The following is a 25050-nucleotide window of genomic DNA, read 5'->3' as shown; positions in this document are numbered from 1 at the left end:
AATCGAAGTAGTCCAAACTCCAAAATCGGGGGGTTGATTAAAATGGAGGCTATATCACAATTTGGACCGATCTTCGAAGTTGACCTGTATACAAACATAAAAACGAAACTGTGCCAAATTTTAGGATGATAGCGCTACTAATGAAGATTGTAAAGTGATTACAACAGGCAAACGGATATGGTTATGTCGTCTTAGAATTTTTCCTCGATTAAAGGTGGGTTGAAAACCTTTGTAGTTAGTACCTACATTCTGTCATTATCCGTTCCGGCTGAAATTTGCTACATGGTGTTAGTATATGGTCTTTACCAAACATGCACAAATTGGTCCACATCGGTGCATAATTATATATAGCCCCCATATAAACCGATCCCCACATTTGGTTTACGGAGCCTGTAAGAGAAGCAAATTTCATTCGTTCCAGCTGAAATTTGGTACATGGTGTTAGTATATGGTCTCTAACAACCATACAAAAATTGGTTCACATCGATCCATAATTGTATATAGCACCCCTTTAAACCGATCCCCAGATTTGACCTCCCGAGCCTCATGGATGAGCAAAATTCATCCGATTCGGTTGAAATTTGGAACGTGGTGTTAGTATATGGTCTTTGACAACCATGCAGGAATTGGTCCATATAAACCGATCCCCAGATTTGACCTCCGGAGCCCCTTGGAAGAGCAAAATTCACCCGATCCGGTTGAATTTTGGTACGTGGTGTTAGTATATGGTCTCTAACAACCATGCAAACATTAGTTCATATCGGTCTTAATTATATATAACCCCCATTTAAACCGATCCCCAGATTTGACCTCCGGAGCTATTGGAGGAGCAAAATTCATCCGATTTGGTACGTGATGAAATTTGGTACATTGCGCTAGTATATGGCCGCTAACAAACATGCCAAAATTGGTCAATGTCGGCCCATAGTTATATATAACCGATTATCAAAATATTATTACTATAGAAAATTTTGCCAAAATTTTACTACTGTACAGAATTTTGTCAGGATTTTAGTTTTATAGAAAATTTTGTCGAAATTTTATTTCTATAGAAAATTTTGTCAAATTTGTATTTCTATAAAAAATTTTGTCGAAATTTTAGTTTTATAGAAAATTTTGTCAAAATTTTATTTCTATAGAAAATTTTGTCAAGATTTTAGTTTTATAGAAAATTTTGTCGAAATTTTATTTCTATGGAAAATTTTGTCAAAATTTTATTTCTATAGAAAATTTTGTCAAACTGAATTATTTACGTATTTAATGGGCATTTTTTGTTTAATGTATACCCCGTCTGGATCAACTTACAATTGAGAAGACGGTGTTAAGAAGTTTTAAGCTTGCCATCGGCAAGTGTTACCGCAACCAAAGTAATTCGATTGTGGATGACAGTCTTTAGTGCAAGTTTCTATGCAATCCATGGTGGTGGATAAAGATTCGGCCTGGCCGAACTTACTGCCGTATATACTTGTTCTACATTCTTTCCGTTATTTATTTTTATACCCTCCACCATACGAATGGGGGTATATTAACTTTGTCATTCTGTTTGTAACACATCGAAATATTGCTCTAAGACCCCCTAAAGTATATATATTCTGGGTCGTGGTGAAATTCTGAGTCGATCTGAGCATGTCCGTCCGTCCGTCCGTCCGTCTGTTGAAATCACGCTAACTTCCGAACGAAACAAGCTATCGACTTGAAACTTTGCACAAGTAGTTGTTATTGATGTAGGTCGGATGGTATTGCAAATGGGCCATATCGGTCCACTTTTACGTATAGCCCCTATATAAACGGATCCCCAAATTTGGCTTGCGAATCCTCTAAGAGAAGCAAATTTCATCCGATCCGGCTGAAATTTGGTACATGGTGGTAGTATATGGTCTCTAACACCATGCAAAAATTGGTCTATAATTATATATAGCCCCCATATAAACCGATCCCCCGATTTCGCTTGCGGAGCCTCTAAGAGAAGCAAATTTCATCCGATCCGGCTGAAATTTGGTACATGGTGTTAATATATGGTCTCTAATGACCATGCAAAAATTGGTCCACATCGGTCCATAATTATATATTGCCCTCATATATATACCGACCACCAGATTTGACCTCCGGAGCCTTTTGGAAGACCAAAATTAATCTGATTCAGTTGAAATTTGGTACTTAGTGTTAAAATATGGCCTCAAACACACATGCAAAACTTGATCGAAATCGGTCAATAATTATATATAGGCCCTATATAAACCGATTTGACTTCCGGAGCCTCCTGGAAGAGCAAAATTCATCCGATTCGGTTGAAATTTGGTACCTGAAGTTAGTATATGGTATCCAACAATGCAGGAATTGGTTCATATCAGTCCATAATCATATATAGCCCCCATATAAACCGATCCCGAGATTTGGTTTTGGAGCCTCTTGGAGGAGCAAATTTCATACGAGTCAGTTGAAATTTGATACATTGTGCTAATATATGGCCGTTAACAACCATGCCTAACTGGGTCCATATCGGTCTATAGTTATATATAGCCATCAGATAAATCGATCCCCAATCACACAAAAATTGGTCCATATCAAGTTCATAATTGCATATAGCCCCCATATAAGCGACCCCCATATTTAAATTCTGGCTCTCTACGTATTGTCTAATACATACCACGTAAGGACTAACTCACAATTTAGAAAACGATGTTAAGAAGTTTTAAGATACCACAACCCAAGTAATTTGATTGTCGATGACAGTCTTTCGTAGAAGGTTCTACGCAATCCATGGTGGAGGGTACATAAGATTCGGCCTGGCCGAACTTATGGCCGTATATACTTGTTTCAAACTTTTGTATATCATAAGAGGACATAATTCCATTTGCTGTCTAAAGTGTTTTTACTTAACATATTAAATATCCATCCTTTTTGCTTTCATATAAATTTCAAAATTTTAACAAAATATCCACGAAGCACCTTTTTACAATATTTAAGAAAACCATTTTATTCTATATCTTTAAATAGTTGACAAATGACACCTTCTTCTTAAAATGCGACAATTTGTCACATTTTTCCTAAATTATCAACCGATTGTCTGCCGTCATTTTAGTTGATAGACACCAGATGGAATGAATGAATGAATGGTCATTTCATTGTCAACAGAATAATAACGTCAATCTTACCTACAAACGACGACTCATTTCTTTTGGTGATTCTATCATTTAAATTATCTTTATTATTAAAATAAATATTTTTATATATTGAATGCGTAAATTGTACAAAAAATATTGTAAGTGTAAAAACTATAATCTATTCTAAGTGTATGTATATGTAAGTGTATAGTGTAGTTAGGTTGGTTGGGGTGAATGAATGGAGGGAGGCTGGTTTTTCATTCATCCATAGCATCTATTCAAGCAAGCCTCTTTTGTACAGAAACGATTGCGATTGCCGTTACATCCTTTGTAGTTGAATTTGCGACATGTCCCCTTGTCATAGTACCATCTTATTTCGGTGCTGCTTGTGTCACGACTATTACAGAAATATCCTTCATTTTTGGCTGAATAACAATTCCATTGATCTGAAAAAAGAAATTGTATATTGTTTTAATTATTATTTTTGATAATGAATAAAATATGCAGATGATTTTTGATGATTTATGTGGAATTTCAAAGAAACAATCTGGTATAGTTGACTATATTATATCGCACGACTCTCATTTCATATGTACCTCAATAACAAATAAAGAGAATATTGTATTGTAAAAAACTGTTCGAACTGTCTTTTGAATTTTCGAAAACTTCGAAAGTAAACTTTTGTAAACATAATAAAAAACAGGTAAGGAAAGTCTAAATTCGAGAGTGGCCGACATTTTATACACTGCATATTATACATATTATATACTGCACTACTTTGTAGCCCCACATTTTCTTTTTATATAGCACCCCACAATGTGTTGGGCAGGGATCCGGAGCGGAGCGGAGCAAGCCCTTTTTTAGCCGGAGCGGGAGCGGAGCGGCATTTCTAAAATCCGGAGCGGAGCGGGAGCGGAGCGTTTTCCAAATGAAAAACCGCTCCGCTCCGAATAAAATATTACTTGAATGGAATGTGTAACTTTGAAATTACACTGTGTAGGTAATTTCAAATTTAGCTAGTACTTAGCGTAGTGTGAGCAAACGTTTAAAATGTACGATATGTATTTTTGTACGTACGTACATTGGGGAAAACACAACGTGTTTTTTTAGTAATTGTTTCCAAAAACGGCAAATGTCAAAATATATCTCTAGTATGTGTTGTAAAAGTAACAACAGTACTTTCGATCAATTTCATCCCGTATTACTACAAAGATGGTTGTAATGAACGTCAAATAAATGCAATTAAACGATCTTATTTATATTTAATTTTTTAGTTTTCTACACTGAAAAAAATATTGTCGTGAAGTCAAAGATTCCATGTCCTTAGAATAAGAATGCAAATTTTGCTTAACATGGAAGACGCATTTCTCTAAAATAAAGTTTTTTTTTTCTTGTCCAAAAGGCAATAAACTTTTGAATGAAGTTGTACTGTCCTTATAATTAAGTGATTTTACTTAAAAATGTGTATCATAACATGAAAGATAAAATTTTTGAGGTAAGGTCAACGTGACTTTAATAATTAAGAAAAATTCTTTAAAATTAATAAAATTGTCTTTAAATTTGTTTCCTTTTTGCATCTCAAAAAATCGTTAAAAAATAAGACATGTTTTTCAACACTTTATTTTAAAGACGCTTTTTACTTGAACCATAGCATAATTTCTACTGGAAGTCGAGTCTTAATATGGAAAAAAATAACTCGTTAACTCGTTTATAAAGGATTTTTATAACAACTGACGAAAAAAATCTAAAAAAATGAAAAAATTAACATTTGCTTCCTAGAAGCAAGTACATAACCCCCAAATTTAAAAGAGAATTACGTCTCTAAAGTATCCTTACTTGTATTCTCCGCTTCTTTGGCTCGGAATTAATACCCAAACTGTTAAAGTAAAGACAAAATCTTTGGAACCGGACATGCTTTTTTTTTTCAGTGTAAGGACATTCATATTTGCTTTACTATTGTACTATATCCTAGCATTCTCTTATTTCTGATATTAGTTCTCGAAAATTTAATTAAAATTATGGATAGTTTCAATTTTGGTTGAAAAATGTGCGCATATACATTTATTATACAATAAAGGGGAAAAAAGCGAAATTAGGTAACACTAGATCTGAGTAAGAATATTCGTAGGTATACCACGGACTGATGTCGATGGAGGTTGTTGCAAACATAAACATACACACACACATTACAAATATAACAAAACCTCTTCTCTACGTCTGTTGCAAAAAAAAAAACTTTCGGAGAGTAGTTACTTCTACTCTGTGTATAGACTTTCAATTCCAATCAGCGTTGCCGTTTTGGTCCGATCGGACCAAAATTGGTCCAAAAGATTTCTAATTTTTAAATTTGGTCCGATGGTCAGACCAAACAGAATTTGGTCCCTTTTGGTCCATTTTCATAAATTTGGTTTCTATCACATATTAAATAGTAGATGGTGCAGCACAAAGAATATTGTCGGGAGGCCAAATACTTCACATGCTTCAAATACGAATTTTGCTTAGAATAGAAGACGTATTTCTCTAAAAAAAAGTTTTTCCTTGTCTAAAAGTCTCTAAACTTTTCAATGAAGTCTATTTATCCTTATAGCTAAATGATTCGACATAAAAATGTGTATCCTAACATATATGCAAATTTCGTTTTAATGAAGTCAAAATGGATTTAATATTTCTGAAAAAATCTTCAAAATTAATAAAATTTTTAAACACATTGTTTTAAAGTCATTATACCCTAAACCACATAGTGGTTAGGGTATAATAAGTTTGATCTGCCAAAAAATGTGCCTATAAGAAATATTGATTTTAGACCCCATAAAATATATACCGATCGACTAAGAATCACCTCCTGAGTCGATCTAGCGCTTGGTGTCCGTCTGTCCATCCGTCCGTCTGTCCATGTATTTGTTGTTCACAGGATTTCGGTCGCAATTATTAACCGATTTTGATGAAATTTGGTACAGGGAGTTTTTTTGGGCACAAGGACGAACGTTATTGAATTTGGAAGAAATCGGATCAAATTTTGATATAGCTCCCATATATATGTATTGCCCGATTTCGACAAATGGGGTCACGTTGCACTTTTTTACTAACCGATCGTCGTCAAATTTAGCACAAAATAATCTTCTGTATCACCCTTTAAGTCTGAAAATTTCAACGAAATCGGTTAAGATTTAGATATAGATCCCATATATATGTATCGCCCGATTTTGCCAAATTAGGTCATAAAACCCTTATTTATCAACCGATCTTACTCAAAGTTGGCGAAATGTAATCTTCTATAGCACTAACTATATGTGCAAAAAATCATCGAAATCGGTTCAGATTTAGCTATAGCTCCCATATATGTACCGCCCGATTTTTCTAAATAAAATAAAACTCAATTGAACAAATAATACAATGTTTGTACTATAATTTTCTCGAAGAGGAGCGGAGCGGAGCGATTTTTTTTCTCGGAGCGGAGCGGTTTTTTTTTTCTCCGGAGCGGGAGCGGAGCGGAGCGAAAAAAATGGACCGCTCCGGATCCCTGGTGTTGGGTGCTATATATAAAGGTTTATGTTCCCATATATTTAAATATATGTAAATCTGACCCGATCTGGACAAAATTTGTTAGAGTTCTACAAAATTTATAAACTTTAAATTTAAGTCGCCACAGTGTGGCGCAGGGTATGAATATGGGAAACATTTAAATCGGAACCAATTTTTAGGCAACCTCGCAAAAGTGAATTTATGATTTATCGCTCGATAGATTGTATTAGAAATAAAAACAAGTATATACGGCCGTAAGTTCGGCCGGGCCGAATCTTATGTACCCTCCACCATGGATTGCGTAGAAACTTCTATGAAAGACTGTTAGCCACAATCGAATTACTTGGGTTGTGGTATTAACCCAACTTCTTAAAACTTCTTAACATCGTTTTCTAAATTGTGAGTTAGTCCATGGTCCACATGGTATATATTAGACAAAAAAGTTTTGTATAGGTAAGTCTACAAATAATTACGAATCGACATGGAATTTTGCACAGTACGTAGAGAGCCAGAATTGAAATATGGGGGTCGCTTATATGGGGGCTATATAGAATTATGAACTTGATATGGACCAATTTTTGTATGATTGGGGATCAATTTATCTGAGGGCTATATATAACTATAGACCGATATGGACCTAGTTAGACATGGGTGTTAACGGCCATATACTAGCACAATGTACCAAATTTCAACTGACTCGGATGAAATTTGCTCCTCAAAGAGGCTCCAAAACCAAAATGATTATGGACTGATATGGACCACTTTTGACATGGTTGTTAAATATCATATACTACCACCACGTACCAAATTTCAACCAGATCGGATGAATTTTGCTTCTCCAAAAGAAACCGGAGGTCAAATCTGGGGACCGGTTTATATGGGGGCTATATATAATTATAGACTGATATGAACCAATTCCTGCATGGTTGGTGGATACCATATACTAACATCACGTAACAAATTTCAACCGAATGGGATGAAATTTGCTCTTCCAAGGGGCTCCGGAGATCAAATATGGCGATCTGTCTATATGGGGCCTATATATAATTCTTGACCGATTTCGACCAATTGTTGCATGGGTGTTTGAGGCCATATATTAACACCACGTACCAAATTTCAACTGAATCAGATGAATTTTAGTCCTCCAAGGGGCTCCGGAGGTCAAATCTGGTGATCGGTTTATATGGGGGCTATATATAATTATGGACCGATGTGGGCCATTGTTTTGCAAGGTTATTAGAGACCATATACTAACACTATGTACCAAATTTCAGCCGGATCGGATGAAATTTGCTTCACTTAGAGCAATCGCAAGCCAAATTTGGGGGATCAGTTTATATGGGGGCTATATGTAATTATGGACCAAATTTCAGCCGGATCGGATGCTTCACTTAGAGCAATCGCAAGCCAAATTTGGGGGTCCGTTTATATGGGGGCTATACGTAAAAATGGACCGATATGGCCCATTTGCAATACCGGCCGACCTACATCAATAACAACTACTTGTTCCAAGTTTCAAGTCGATAGCGATAATGGACGGACGGACGGACATGCTCAGATCGACTCAGAATTTCACCACGACCCAGAATATATATATACTTTATGGGGTCTTAGAGCAATATTTCGATGTGTTACAAACGGAATGACAAAGTTAATAAAATATAAATTGAGTCACTTTTACAAGTTATCGACTTAGCAGTGATGATTTTATAAGGAAAATGTGGGTATTTTGGCCATTTTCGGAAAAACATATATATGGAGGCTATATATATTTCAACCAAATTTGACATGTGCCAAATTTGAAGTCGATTGGACTAAAACTGCGACCTAGACTTTGATCACAAAAATGTGTTCACAGACAGACGGACATGGCTAGATCGACTCAGGTGCCGGCCCCAAGCAATATTGCCAAAGACACCATGTGTCTATCTCGTCTCTTTCTGGGCATTGCAAACATATGCACTAACTTATAATACCCTGTTCCACAGTGTGGCGCAGGGTATAAAAAGGAAAACAGAAGATTAATGCCAAAATTCTATATTTATTTATTTATTGTAATAAATAATGAATAAATAAATAAATAATTTTTGGCATAAAAAAATGTGCTGCGTTTAAACCGATATTACCCCCCTTAAGATTCACTGAAAAAAAAGCATACTCGGTTCCAAAGATTTTGTCTTTATTTTAAAAAATTTGGTATTGATTCCGAGCCAAAGAAGCGAAGATTACAAGTAAGGATACTTTTAAGACACAATTCTCTTTTAAATTTAGGTTTTGTGTACTTGCTTCTAGGAAGCAAAATTTAATTTTTCGCTTTCTCAGCTTTTTTCTATGTATGCTATCAAAGTCCTTTAAGAACGAGTTAACGGCAACTTTATTTTCCAAATTAGGACTCGACTTCCAGTAGAAATTATGCTATGTTTGAAGTAAAAAACTTCTTTAAAATAAAGTGTTGAAAAACATGTCCTATATTTGAACGATTTTTTGCTTTGTAGTCAAGATGCCAAAAGACAACAAATTTAAATACAATTTCATTAAATTTAAAGAATTTTTCTGAATTATTAAAGTCAAGTTGACCTTAGTCTATAAATTTTTTCTTTCGTGTTAAGATACCCATTTTTAAGTCAAATCACTTAATTATAAGGAAAATACGACTTCATTGAAAGGTTTATCGACTTTTGGACAAGGAAAATAACTTTATTTTAGAGAAATGCGTCTTCTATGCTAAGCAAAATTTGTATTCGTATTTTAAAGACATGAAATCTTTGACCTCACGACAATATTTTTTTCAGTGTTGCTTCAAGTAGTAAGGTTTCCGAAGTTAATTTTTATGTTTCTACACATGGATAAACTACATCAGATTGTGGATTTATAAGAAACATTTTTATTTGAAATTTAGAGGAATCATAAACTTCTCGAATATGAACTGCACTAAAAAAATATTGTCGTGAGGCCAAAGATTTCACGTCCTTAAAATACTAATGCGAACTTCGCCCAAAAGTCGATAATTTTTTTAAAGAAGTCGTGCTGTCCTTAAAGTTACATGAAAACAAAATTGTTTCATTAAGGTCATCCTGGCTTAAATAATTCTGAAAAATTAACGGAATCGTCTTTAAATTCGCAAACTTTTTGTGAATTGACCACAAAGCAAAAAAGCGTCCAAAAATAGGAAATGAATTTCAATTTGAATGCGAGTCTAAAGTTGGAAAAGAGCATTGTGTATTAAAGGTATCCTTACATCAACTCTGCGCTTTTTTGGCTCGGAATCAATACCAAAATCATTAGTGTAAAGACAAAATCATTGGAACTGAGTATGTTTTTTTGATCAGTGTATCTTTATGGGATAGGACCTAAAGAGGACTGGATTTAATTAACGCAAGACTCTTTGATGCAAGCCTACAACGAAACGCCTATACTAGTAGATGCCAGTGAACCCTACGAGAAAAAAGACAAGGAGCTATGAAGAAGAAAATGACGACAGCCACGATGGCCGGGCACTTAATGTTGAGAACACATGGAGACCATGAAACATTACCTATGCCACTTATCTCAATTTTCTATATATATTTTTTTGTCCTAGGGAAATGTGAGAATCAGATCTGACATAGCATGAAACAGAACTAGAAACTTATCAGGAATACACAAACAATAAATCCATCGTCCACCGGGGAGCCACCGTGGTGCAATGGTTAGCATTCCCGCCTTCCATACACAAGGTCCTGGGTTCGTTTCCTGTTTCGACCGAACACCAAAAAGTTTTTCAGCGGCGGATTATCCCACCTTAATAATGCTGGTGATATTTCTGAGTGTTTCAAAGTTTCTCTAAGTGGTTTCACTGCAATGTGGAATGCCGTTCGGACTCCGCTATAAAAAGGAGGTGCCTTGTCATTCAGCTTAACATGGAAACGGGCAAAACTCAGTGATAAGAGTGAAGTTCACCACTGCGTTATCACAATGGACTGAATAATATAAGTGAGCCTGATACATCGGGCTGCCACCTAACCAAACCAAGTCCATCGTCAAACTGATGCTAAATTATGAAACAAGAGGATAGAGCATTTTTTGGATGGGTAACAGGCTTATCCCTGGCAGGTTTATTTAACTACCCACCATAAAAATTGAATGTTGTTCCACAATCACTTCTCTTTAATAACATCCCTGGATCCTTCATCAATTTTTTTCAGCATGTCCGTCCGTCCGTCCGTCTGTTGAAATCACGCTAATTTCCGAACGAAACAAGCTATCGACTTGAAACTTGGCACAAATAGTTGCTATTGATGTAGGTTGGATGGTATTGCAAATGGGCCATGTCGGTCCACCTTGACGTATAGCCCCCATATAAACGAACCCCCAAATTTGGCTTACCGATCCTCTAAGAGAAGTAAATTTCATCCGATCCGGCTGAAATTTTGAACAATGTGTTAGTATATTATCTCTAACAACCATGCAAAAATTGGCCCACATCGGTCCATAATTATATATAGCCCCCATATAAACCGATCCCCCGATTTGGCTTGCGGAGCCTCTAAGAGAAGCAAATTTCATCCGATCCGGCTGAAATTTGGTACATGGTGTTGGTATATGGTCTCTAACAACTATGCAAAAATTTGTCCACATCGGTCAATAATTATATATAGCCCCCATATAAACCGATCCCCAGATTTGGCTTGCGGAGCCTTTAAGAGAAGCAAATTTCATCCGATCCAGCTGAAATTTGGTACATGGTGTTAGTATATGGTCTCTAACAACTATGCAAAAATTTGTCCACATCGGTCAATAATTATATATAGCCCCCATATAATCCGATCCCCAGATTGGGCTTGCGGAGCCTTTAAGAGAAGCAAATTTCATCCGATCCGGCTGAAATTTGGTACATGGTGTTAGTATATGGTCTCTAATGACCATGCCAAAATTGGTCCACATCGATCCATAATTATATAGCCCCCATATTAACCGGTCTCCAGATTTGACCTCCGGAACCTCTTGGAAGACCAAATTCATCTGATTCAGTTGAACTTTGGTACGTGGTGTTAATATATGGCCCCAAACACCAATGCAAAAATTGGTCGAAATCGATCCATAATTATATATAGCCCCCATATAAACCGATCCCTAGATTTGACCTCAGGAGCCCTTTGGAAGAGCAAAATTCATCCGATTCGGTTGAAATTTGGCACGTGATGTTAGTATATTGTATCCAACAACCATGTAGGAATTGGTTCATATCAGTCCATAATTATATATAGCCTCCATATAAACCGATCCCCAGATTTGACCTCCGGTGCCTTATGGAGAAGCGAAATTCATCCGATCCCCAATCACACAAAAATTGGTCCATAACAAGTTCATAATTGTATGTAGCCCACATATAAGCGACCCCCATATTTCAATTCTGGCTCTCTGCGTACCGTGCAAAAGTCGATATCGATTAGTAATTATTTGTAGACTTACGTATACATACCTTTTTTGTCTAATATATACCACGTATGGACTAACTCACAATTTAGAAAACGATGTTAAGAAGTTTTAAGATACCACAACCCAAGTAATTTGATTGTGGATGACAGTCTTTCGTAGAAATCTCTACGCAATCCATGGTGGAGGGTACATAAGATTCGGCCTGGATGAACTTACGGCCGTGTATACTTGTTTTTCAACTAATTTGGTCTTTAGTTTTAAACCTACACAATGATTTACTTCATTTAACACAGATGAAGGTCTTGAGTGGAAAGTGTGATACCTTCAGCTTTAATTTCAAGCCTTGAAGAGCTTTTTTTTTTTTTTTTTTTTTTTGAGCCGATCTAGCGATCTCCGACCTTGAAACTTGGCACAAGTATATGTTATGGATGTGGTTGGATGGTTTTGCATATGGGCCATATCGGTCTACTTTTAGGTATGTCATCCTTATAAACTGATTCCAAGATTAGATTTGCGAAGTCTCTTTGAAGAGCAAATTTCATCCGATACGCTTGAAATTTCGTAAGTGATGGCAGTATTCTTCCTCCAATAACAACACAAGAATTAATTCATAGCGGTCCATAATTATATATAGCCATGTAAACCTCATCAACACCACCCCATGTACAATTTTAATTAAAATCAAATATGGGTGAATTTATTTCCCTAAAATCTTATACCAGTTTTTAAGAATTCTATCCCGAAAACTTTTTGTTTATGGGGAACGAAAGTGTACCCATACACATACTTTGTCTACGGAAATGTATTTATCACCCTCTCTCTCTCTCTCTCTTTTATCAATAAATACAGTCGGATTCCACTTGTAATAATACTAAGTGTGACGCCACTTGAATTTGAATTATTAAAAAAAAATTGGGTAACCTATTTTTATTATACAATAACATATTTTCGTTTATTTCTGCCGACATTAATGAATTTTTCGATTGCATATATTTAGACCAAGAACGGTAAGTACAGGGTTTCTATGATGGAATGTCAAATACTGCAACTTTTTTTTGAGGTAAAACAGATGCCATACTGAGTCAGACAAAAGATATACGGTGAATTTTTTTATATTGTATTGAATTTTTTGGCCCAAATACAAAAACATCCTGATATATATGTGTTGAGATTTTTTTGAAAGAGATTTTTTCTTTGGATTTTCTTGATTCCTTGAAAACTGAGACAAAACTGGGTCTTCTAAATCGAGAATTTGATGCAGTCTCCCAATATAGAAACTTTAAATTTTTCTTCGGGAACAGCACCATTTGAAACAATCTTCTTTAAAACCAGTAAGGAAAGTCTAAAGTCGGGCGGGGCCGGCTATATTATACCCTGCACCACTTTGTAGATCTACATTTTCGATACCATATCATATCCGTCAAATGTGTTGGGGGCTATATATAAAGGTTTGTCCCAAATACATACATTTAAATATCACTCGATCTGGAAGAATTTGATAGACTTCTACAAAATCTATAGACTCAAAATTTAAGTCGGCTAATGCACTAAGGTGGAACACGATGTTAGTAAAAAAAATATGGGAAACGTTTAAATCTGAAGCAATTTTAAGGAAACATCGAAAAAGTTTATTTATGATTTATCGCTCGATATATAAGTATTAGAAGTTTAGGAAAATTAGAGTCATTTTTACAACTTTTCGACTAAGCAGTGGCGATTTTACAAGGAAAATGTTGGTATTTTGACCATTTTTGTCGAAATCAGAAAAACATATATATGGGAGCTATATCTAAATCTGAACCGATTTCAACCAAATTTGGCACGCATAGCTACAATGCTAATTCTACTCCCTGTGCAAAATTTCAACTAAATCGGAGTTAAAAATTGGCCTCTGTGGTCATATGAGTGTAAATCGGGCGAAAGCTTTATATGGGAGATATATCCAAATCTGAACCGATTTCAAGTAAATTTGGCACGCATAGTTACAACGCTAATTCTACTCCCTATGCAAAATTTCAACTAAATCGGAGCAAAAAATTGGCCTCTGTGGGCAAATGAGTGTAAATCGGGCGAAAGATATATATGGGAGCTATATCTAAATCTGAACCGATTTTGCTGATATTTTGCAAGTTTTTCGAGACTCATAAAATATTCGGATGTACGGAATTTGAGGAAGATCGGTTGATATACACGCCAATTATGACCAGATCGGTGAAAAATATATATGGCAGCTATATCTAAATCTGAACCGATTTTTGCCAAAATCAATAGGGATCGTCTTTGAGCCGAAACAGGACCCTTTACCAAATCTTAGGACAATCGGACTAAAACTGCGAGCTGTACTTTGCACACAAAAATACATCAACAGACAGACAGACAGACAGACAGACGGACATCGCTAAATCGACTCAGAATTTAATTCTAAGCCGATCCGTAACTAAAAGGTTGGTCTATGATTACTCCTTCTTGGCGTTACATACAAATGCACAAACTTATTATACCCTGTACCACAGTAGTGGTGAAGGGTATAAAAATCCTATACGAGGGCGGTTCGGAAACTTCTTAGCCTATCAATGAAAGAGAATAGTTAGTTTTTCAAAAATATTTTTATTTTTCAATATAATCTCCTGAAACTTCAATACACTTAGTCCAACGCTTTTCTAGCAATTCTATCCCTTGATTAAAATAGTTTTCCTCAAGGTCTTCAAAATAGTGGTTTACAAGTGTAATTGCATCTTCATTTCAGGTAAAACGCTTGTCAGCAATAATTTTTTTTTTTAGATTTGGGAACAAGTAAAAGTCACTGGGAGCTAAATCAGGAGAATAAGGTGGGTGGTTAAGCAACTCGTACTTTAACTCGTTGATTTTAGCCATTGTTAAAACATTCTTGTGCGCTGGTGCGTTGTCTTGATGAAAAATTATTTTTTTGTGTTGTAAGCCAGGACGTTTTTTTTGTTGAATTTGTACATTTAATTGATCCAAAAGGTTGCAATAGTACTCTGAATTTATTGTTTTACCCTTTTGCAGATAGTCAAACAATAAAATACCTTTGAAGTCCCAAAAAACCGTTGCCATAACCTTATCGATTGAATTGTTTTGCCCTTCTTTGGGGCACTTCCTCCAGCTTCAGTTCAGTGTTCTTTTGTCTCTGGATTATAGTGGTGGATCCATGTCTCATCAACAGTTATGAAACGATGCTTAAAATCCATTTTATTTCGCTTAAAACGATCCAAACAAGCTTGAGATATGTTCATTCTTATGCGTTTTTGATCGACTGTTAACAAATGCGGCACCCATCTTGCAGAAAGCTTTTTCACCTGTAGTTCTTCATGCAAAATTAAATGGACTCGATCATTTGAGATGCCCATGATATTAGCAATGTCACGCACTTTTTTTCGTCGATCATTTAATACCATATCATGCACTTTGGCAGTTGTTGTTGCTGTTTTTTGACGCCCCCTACGTGGTTCATCTTCAATGCTTGTACGACCACGTTTAAATAATTAAGCAACCCAATTTTTTTTACTGTTGCATATGAAGGAGCGCTTTCACCTAACACATTCACCATATCATTATGAATTTCTTGTCCCAATAAACCTTTTTTATGTAAATATTTAATGATAGCACGCATTTCTAATTTTTCCATTGTAAAAAAATTGCGGATGCGTCTTTTTTGAATATCTGTTTCTATATGAAGGAGTTGCCAGATCGAAACAAAATTTAACATGTGTTCATAACAGAGATGGAAGTATCCAAAACACTTAACATTTTTCTGTTTATACCGCGCTTTTTGTTCTAGGCTAAGAAGTTTCCGTACTGCCCTCGTATTTAGTGTCCCACTATGACAAGGCATCCTAGCAAAAAAAGCGTCGCTAAAAAAGTAATGAAAATGTTCTTTTTGGATCCGGAAGTGGTGCAAAATTGACGCAGAAGCGATGAATTTAACATGGGCTTGTCATAGGACGGAAGTCCTCCATTTCAACAGCCGTTGCACTGAATTTGCATTACTTCTTTAGATGTGATCCGAATTCAATGTTTTGGATGTAAATTAAAAAATTCTGTGATATTTTGTCAAATAAATAATTTTTATAATTTTTTATAATTTTTAATGGATTCTAACGCTTGCCGGAAACGTTTGACCTCAGATATTTTCAAAAATTCACAATTTTTTGCAGATTAGATTTAACATTTTTTTCGACAAAATTTAAATGATTTGTACCATTTTATGAATTCTTACTCTGTTTTTAACCTATTTGAAACAAAAAAAGTGAAAATTATCCATTAAAAGTATGAAAAAACCAAGTTATAAAAAATTGAATTAAAAGAACTTCCTGGGTAGTGCTTTTAAAGTTGTGCCTTTGGAAGAACTTCCAAATTTTTTTGCTGGGATTCTATCCTATACCGAGAAATGGAGATTTTCAGCTTAACCCTCTAATGCCCCAATTTCTTTTTGGCAGCTGATTAAATTTTCAATGTTAACGACACAAAAGCAACAGAACTAAGCAAGAAAAATTTATACGGTAACGTTCAGAATATGCTACAAATTCTCTTGAATAGTTTTAAATAATGTTTCTTTTTATTTTGTCCATTTTTGTTGTCTTAAGGTATGTTTTACTAAAAGCTTCCGTATTAAAGGCGGGCTTGGGCTTTAGAGGGTTAAAATCACGAACACACATTTCTAATCACAACTTATGGTCATATATATCTCATCATTAGTAGTCCATCCGTTCATCTACACTGAAAAAAAAAAACATGCCCAGTTCTATATATTTTTTTTTTTTCTTTAACAATTTGGTATTGATTCCGAGCCAAAGAAACAGAGAATTCAAGTAAGGATACTTTTAAGACACCATTCTCTTTTAAATTTGGGTTTTGTGTACTTAACCCTAGGAAGCAAATTTTAATTTTTCGCTTTATCAGCTTTTTTTCTTCATATGCTATCGAAACCCTTTAAAAATAAGTTAACGTCAAACTTATTTTCCAAATTCAGACACGATTTCCAGTAGAAATTATGCTATGTTTCAAGTAAAAATGTCTTTAAAATAAAGTGTTGAAAAACATGTCCTATTTTTGAACGACTTTTTGCTTTGTAGTGAAGATGCAAAAAGGCAACAAATTTAAAGACAATTTCACTAATTTTAAAGATTTTTCCTAAATTATTAAAGTCAAGTAGACCTTAGCCCAAAAAAAATTCTTTCACGCTATGATATCCATTTTTAAGTCCAATCGCTTAATTATAGGACAACACTATTCTATTGAAAATTTTATCGAATTTTGGACAAGGATAAAAACTTTATATTAGAGAAATGCGTCTTCTACGCTAAGCAAAATTTACATTCATATTTTAAGGACATGAAATCTTTGGCCTCATGACAATATTTTTTTCAGTGTAGTTTTTCTTAGTGCAAGCCATTACACAACAATATTCATATCTTTTTTTGATATTTCCTTATTCTTGGTCGTCCTCATTCTTGGTCGTTCTTATTCTTGGTCGATCTGACGGTGTCCGTCCGACCTTCTCTTGAAACCATGTAAATTTCAATGCACTGAAATAAATGCCCTAATTGTTTTCCATGAGTCTGGCCTAAAGTAAATGCGAACTTTTTTCGGAAAATATTGTGGAAGCTGCGTTGGAATGGTGTATTTACAAACATTTCAACCGTAGACCATGAACATACCAAAACGACCGTTCAATGGTATAATTTTGAAAACGCTGGTCTGAAAGATTTATTCCAGTGGCAATAAAAGCATTTCAATTTATTGCATTTAGAAATAAAGTTCGGTGAGCAATTCTAGTACCACTGCTCGTTACCGCGATACTGCCAGTGTTGCATCCACGGTTGCCGCAATTGCTAGTATTCTACCAAAAAATGGTAGGTTTTATTGTTTGGTATATTGATAGAATTCTTGAAGTTTTGGTAGATTTTGCAAAATATTCCTCTCCAATTTTCTATACACAGAAAAAATGTTCACGAAATTTTTTCCAATTAAAATCTTAATTGAGTTTTAAAAAATATTCAATTAAAAATTTAATTGAATCAACAAATGTTTTAATTGAAATAAAAATCAATCAAAAAAATTAATAGTATCAATTAATTTTTTTAATTGGATCAATTATTTTTTTAATTGACTGTCAATTAATATTTAAATTGATACTATCATTTCTGTGATTGAAGAAATTTCAATTAAAAAATTAATTGAATCAATTAATTTCGTGATTGAATAAGAAAAATATTTTTTTGTGTGTAGAAATAAAATTTTGAGAAAAAAATTCTATAGAAATAAAATTTGGAAAAGAAATTTCTATAGATATAAAATGTTGACAAAATTTTCTATAGAAATAAAATATTGTCAAAATTTTCTGTAATTTTAATATCTTTAAAATTTTTAACTTTCGTGTTGGATCATACTATCAAAATTCATTATGAGTAAGTTCTTCCTTTTTGTAGAATTAGTAACTTTCCCTTGTTGGTGCAAGCTAAAATTGTTCTAACATTTAAAATACAGCACATTTGCAATTCAAGAGATATTTATAGTCTCAAAAAAATTTCGCTAATAGGAGTGGTCAAAATATATGATATTTAAGTACTGAAATAAATTTTTAAAACAAAATTGTAAATCATTTATTTCGAGAAAAAAAAAGAATAACCACAAACTTCAAAATAAAAAAATAAATAAAAAATTTGGTAGATTTTTGGTCAAATTTTCTACTCTTCTTTTGGTAGATTATTTTTGGCACGATTGGCAACCGTGGTTGCATCGCGTCCAAAAAGTACGATTAAGTGAGAATTGAAGGCCAGATTTGGTCAAAATCTATGCCACAAAGGTTGAACTACTTCTCGTGAGCTGAACATAACGCGAGTATGCATACAACACATATTTTATTTATACAATTTATTTATTTGTTAAAAAAAAAACAAACAAAATCGGGAAATCGGTTCATATGAGGGCTATACAAAAACATGGACCGATAGGTACCATTTTCGGTACACTTTTTGATGGTCCTAAAATACCTCTAGATTTCCAATTTCAGGCAAATTGGATAAAAACTACGGTTTTTATAAGCCCAAAACCCCAAATCGGAAGCTCGGTTTATATGGGAACTATATCAAAACTTGGACCGATATAGCTCATCTTCGAACTTGACCTGCCTGCAGACAAAAGACGAGTTTGTGCAAAATTTCAGCACGATTGCTTCATTTTTGAAGAATGTAGCGTGATTACAACAGACAGACAGACGGACAGACGGACATCGTTATATCGTCTTAGAATTTCTCTCTGATCAAGAATATATATACTTTATATAGTCGGAAATCGATATTTCGATGTGTTACAAACGGAATGACAAACTTATTATACCCCCGTCCATTAGCGTAGCTAGACAATTTTCCTAGGGGGGGCTATAGCCCCCCTAGCTAAAAATTTATAGACTGAACTTATAGGTTCAATTAATGTTTTATTTCATAAAATTGAATAAAAAATTAGACATCAAAATAACTCGTCAATTAATTTATAATAAAGCAACTAAAAGTAGTTCCACACTTTTACCAGCAAAAAAAATTGTGAGTTGTTCTAAAGGCACAACTTTAAAAGAACTTCCAAAAATGCCCTCAATTATTTTAACTACACAGGAAGTTTTTTTACTTGATTTTTTTCATATTTTTATGTGTAATTTTTTGTTTTCTTTTTTTCAAATACTTTAAAAAAGAGTAAGCATAAATAAATTGGTACAAATTATTCAAATTTTGCCACAAAACTGCTAAATCCATTATAGAAAAATTGATAATTTTGGCAATTGTTCGAGGAAAAACGTTTCAAACAAGCGTCAGGATGCATTAAAAATCATAAAAACAATATAAAAATTATTTAGTTAAAATATCACAAAATGTTTTAATTCACATTCAAAACACTGAATTCGGATCTCACCTTAAGAAGTGATGCAAATTCATTGCAACGGCTGTTGCTTCTCCGCCAATTTTGCACCACTTCTATACCCAAAAAGAACATTTTCACTACTTTTTTGGCGACGCTTTTTCGCAGCATTATTAAGATATTAATTTATGAAAGAATAGTTTTAATATCAATTACTATTTTTTTAAATTAAATTGACTAAGATACATCAATCATAAGTTCAACCACAGCTTTATTTCATAAATATCTGACTTCAAACATTGCCATCGGCAACTGCTACCACAAACCAAGTAATCGATTGTTCATGAAAGTTTAGCGGAACTTTGTGCGATTGTATATACTTGTTTAATTTTTATAAAAATTAAAAAAAAAAACTATTGACATTTATTGAAAAATGGAAAATCATAAATAGAATTTCAAATTCTGGGGGGGGGGCTAAAATTTTTCTGGGGGGTCTAAGCCCCCTCCCCAGAGGCCTTCCTACGCTTATGCCCCCGTCACCATTCTATGGTTGTGGGTATAAAAATGAGCTTTGACTAAGGCCATTGAAGTGCCAAGAAGTGCAAGGCTCACCGATGCACAAAAAAGTTAGACAGAAAAAAGCGAAGGGATAGCTTCGCCTGCACAAAAGTGCCCAGTTACCGAATTTGTTTTTTTTTTGTTTTTCATGAGCAACAAATTTGAGCAGTTTGCGGACAAACAAAATGATCGAGTTTATTTGCCGAAAAGTGGAAAATTTACTTCTTCGATTAGCCACCAGAATTTAAGCGATGATAATGGTGTGGACGGCTGAAACGGCCTAGGATCGCTACCCTAATATTATTGGGAAAAATTACCTTAGGTCAGTATTGAAGAGTTGAGATTCTTGGATTCATTTTTACTACACAACGGCCACCAAAATCTCTGAATCTCAATCCGTCGGACTGTTGTGCCTGGGACATTTTAGAGAGTTAGAGGGCACTAAAAATAACAAAGTGTCGATCAATGGGCCGAAATACGGCAGAGCCACTTTCGTGCAACGTGTGATGGTTTTGTCGGTCATAACTCGTGCCAAAGTTAGCCAATGCGAACAAATGTAAACTGAGTTTAAAATTTAATGTTATTTCCGATATTTTTCTTTTGATTTTTGGTTTTGATTAGCTATTCTACATTAGGAACTAAGCCATGAGTTATGACAAACATTTTCCAAGTTGCATTTTCGAAATTCCTGAATAGGGTTTTTTTGTAAAATACTTCTATCGTGGTGTTATATTTTTATCCAATATAAGCTAAAATGTTTGCTGGTTTAAGTGTTGACGACATATTTTATGATGTCCGTCAACACACAAAAAAAATTCACGAAAATTTTTCCAATTAAAATTGTAATTGAGTTTTAAAAAATATTCAATTAAAAATTTAATTGATTCAACAAATTTTTTTTAATTGAAACAAAAATCAATCACAAAAGTAATAGTATCAATTAATTTTTTAATTGGGTCAATTAACTTTTTAATTGACCTTCAATTAATGTTTTAATTGATACTATAATTTCTGTGATTGAAGACATTTCAATTAAAAATTAATTGGATCAATTAATTTCGTGATTGAATCAGAATTTTTTTTGTGAAGTATTTGTCCAGTACGACGGTACCGTAAGTGTCATTCTGATTATCAAAGTCTGTCGTTTACATCACATTCATTCAGTCTTACTTAATTCCTTGCACTGGCCATTCGAAAGGGGAGTTATACTCTCTACGACCGGTACCGAAAACAGCATCATTGTTGCACTTAAAATTAGACAAATCGCTAGAAATTTTGTCATTGTAGTCATCTTGAAGAATGCAATTAACGTCAGATGGAAAATCACTGGCACAGATGTCTTATAACAGAAATGTCTCTGTTTTCTTTTAATTGTTTTTCTTAATTCATTCAGTTGCGCCGTTTGGAAACTAATGGCCTTTTTCGCGAGCTTTATGCTTTATCCGTATTTCACTTTAATTCGTTGCGACTAAAAACTGGCCGTTGTCTGCTCACTTAGACTCAACTTTCCGAAATGAAATATTAATTTTCAATATTTTGTTGTGGTGCTGCTCGATTTGCTTGCTTTTCTGAAAAGTTAATTGTATAAGTATGAATATACAATAAGAATGAACACATTATAGATGCCAAAAAAAAAAAGAGTACAGAACCAGAATACCACAAAAAAGCGCCAAGTATTATCGGCCAAACAAAACTATAAAAACAAAAAACACAGCAACGATGGAAAATGTATGCAACGAATGAGTGTCATGAGTTAAAATAGCCAACGTCAAATGGAAAGACAAAAAACGGACAGTCTGATCATCCATTCGCCAAAGAAAGTGGCGTTGACCCATGATTTCTGAAGAGGGACCTAAATATTTCTCGGAAGTACGTGGGCAGTAGTTGGATGGAAAAATTATTGTGGAAAAGCGTCTGGTAAATGCGTCCACATTGATTCACTTTTCCGGTGGAATTTTTAACTTTTAATATTTATTGCAAATTTTGAAATTCCTCAAATTTTTTCATTATGAAATATTGAGTGCTAAAAAATTATTAACATGGAAAATGATTTGAATTTTTTATTGGGATATTTGTCTGAGAAATGTTTTATTGGAAAAGAAATTATTAGAAACATGAAAAACAAAATAACAACTTAAATATTTCCACTAACATCCAACGCAGAACAAAGCCAACTTCTCCCCTATGATGGGCTCGATGAAATAGCGCCCCAATATAATAATGCTCCATAGAGGAAATTATTTATTGGGGCATCATTTAATTTTAGTACAAGTAAATACATTACATGGCGTAGCGAAGGACTGTTCTATAATATCGCAGAGGCCTTTGACAAAATTTTGCAAAATTTTCTATAGAAATAAAATTTTGACAAAATGTTCTATAGAAATAAAATTTTGACAAAATTTTCTATAGAAATAAATTTTTCCATTCGTTTTGTTTTGTTATTGTTGGTTTTGTTCTTTAAGCATTCTTGTTTTTTATTGCAGCTTAAAACCATACATTGACTAAACTACAAGTGTAGCTTAACCAACAGAGGAAAAGAATGTTTGTCAAATTTATTTGGGCAAAGCCCTATAGACTGCAAGATGGTTGAACGGACGCTCGTTTCGGAATTACCACATTCCTCATCAGCATCCTCTAAATTTTTGACAAAATTTTCTATAGCAATCAAATTTTGACAAAATTTTCTAGAGAAATAAAATTTTGACACAATTTTCTATAGAAATAATATTTTGACAAAGTTTTCTGTAGAAATCAAATATGAACAAAATTTTCTATAGAAATAAAAATTTGACAATATTTTCTATAAAGATAAAATGTTGACAAAATTTTATATATAGATAAAATTTTGACAAAATTTTCTATAGAAATAAAATTTTGACAAAATTTTCTATGGAAATAAAATTTTGACAAAATTTTCTTTGGAAATAAAATTTTGATAAAATTTTCTAAAAAATAAAATTTTGACAAAATTTCCTATAGAAATAAAATTTTGACAAAACTGTCTACAGAAAAAAAAAAACAAAAAAAAATTCTATAGAAATAAAAATTTGACGAAATTTTCTTAAAAATAAAATTTTGAAAAAATTGTCTATAGAAATAAAAATTTGACAAAATTTTCTTTAGAAATAAAATTTTGACAAAATTGTCTACAAAAAAAAAATTCTCTAGAAATCTAATTTGGACAAAATTTTCTATAGAAATAACATATTGATAAAATTTTCTATAGGAATAAAACTTTGACAAAATTTTCTATAGAAATAAAATTTTGACAAAATTTTTTATAGAAATAAAATTTTGACAAAATTTTCTATAGAAATAAAATTTTGACAAAATTGTCTCTAGAAATAAAATTTCGCCAAAATTTTCTATAGAAATCAAATTTTGACAAAATTTTCTATAGAAATGAAATTTTGACAAAATTTTCTAGAGAAATAAAATTATGACACAATTTTCTATAGAAATTAAATTTGACAAAGTTTTCTATAGAAATAAAATTTGAATAAAATTTTCTATAGAAATCAAATTTTCCGACAATTTTCTATAGAAATCAAATTTTCACAAAATTTTCTATATAAATAAAATTTTGATAAAATTTTCTATATAGATACAATTTTGACAAAATTTTCTATATAGATAAAATTTTGGCAAAATTTTTTACAGAAATAACATTTTGACAAAATGTTCTATGGAAATAAGATTTTGACAAAATTTTCTTTGGAAATAAAATTTTTATAAAATTTTCTAAAAAAATAAAATTTTGACATAATTCTCTATAGAAATAAAATTTTAACAAAATCTTCTATAGAAATAAAATTTTGACAATTTTCTATAGAAATAAAATTTTGATAAAATTTTTTATCGAAATAAAATTTTGAAAAAGTTTTTATAGAAATAAAATTTTGACAAAATTTTCTAAAGAAATAAAATTTGGAGAAAAAATTTTCTTTGAAATAAAGTTTTGACCAAATTTTCTACAGAAAAAAAAATTTTAAAATCTCATGTTAGCCTGATACCGAAACAGGCAATTAACGTCCAATTTTACAATTATCAATCGAGCTTTATGGACAAATTTAGATTAAGGAACTTGATTAATAGAGTCATTGAAAAGAAAACGCCATATACAAATCTATACACGCCTAGACTGTACAGGTTTCGGTTCTGGCGAATGAACTTTTCCACAGCCTTTAGTATAGATCTGACTGGGACAGAGAACTCAATTTTGGGTCCTTTATGCAAACTCCTTATGGAGAAAACAAATTGAATCATCTTTACTCCCACTGTACATCATCTTTTCATATAACTACAAGTCCCTTAATCTTAGTTTTATTTCGTTTTGTTACTGCAGTAATGCAACAACACGAAAAAATTTCTCTAGAAATCTAATTTGGACAAAATTTTCTATAGAAATAAAATTATGACAAAATTTTCTATAGAAATAAAATAATGACAAAATTTTCTAAAGAAATCAAATTTAGAAAAAATTTTCTATAGAAATAAAATTTTGACAAAATTTTCTAGAGAAATAAAATTTTGACACAATTTTCTATAGAAATAAAATTTTGACAAAGTTTTC

The 25050-nt window shown here is 33.1% G+C and overlaps 1 protein-coding gene across 1 annotated transcript; it reads right to left on the bottom strand.

The window, feature by feature from the left end:
- Positions 1 to 3185: 3185 nt before the first annotated feature.
- On the bottom strand, positions 3186 to 22006 carry LOC142219584 (uncharacterized). Its single transcript, XM_075288507.1, has 2 exons — positions 21645 to 22006; positions 3186 to 3550 (listed from the first exon to the last, which is right to left on the bottom strand). The coding sequence occupies exons 1-2, from the start codon at positions 21763 to 21765 to the stop codon at positions 3366 to 3368; spliced, it is 306 nt and encodes a 101-aa protein (XP_075144622.1). The 5' UTR covers positions 21766 to 22006; the 3' UTR covers positions 3186 to 3365.
- Positions 22007 to 25050: the final 3044 nt, after the last annotated feature.

The sequence above is a fragment of the Haematobia irritans genome, chromosome 1 (assembly GCF_050003625.1).
Source record: "Haematobia irritans isolate KBUSLIRL chromosome 1, ASM5000362v1, whole genome shotgun sequence".
Lineage (NCBI taxonomy): Eukaryota > Metazoa > Arthropoda > Insecta > Diptera > Muscidae > Haematobia > Haematobia irritans.
Note: the sequence above shows the minus strand (reverse complement) of the source record. Positions and strands in the feature narration are given on the sequence as shown.

Bases quoted from the DNA above. Each gene is read 5' to 3' on its own strand.
- LOC142219584 (XM_075288507.1), bottom strand. From the start codon at position 21,765: ATGACTACAATGACAAAATTTCTAGCGATTTGTCTAATTTTAAGTGCA. The intron at 3,551-21,644 runs GTAAGACTGAAT...TTCTTTTTTCAG, and splicing joins TGGCCAGTGCAAGGAATTAA to ATCAATGGAATTGTTATTCA.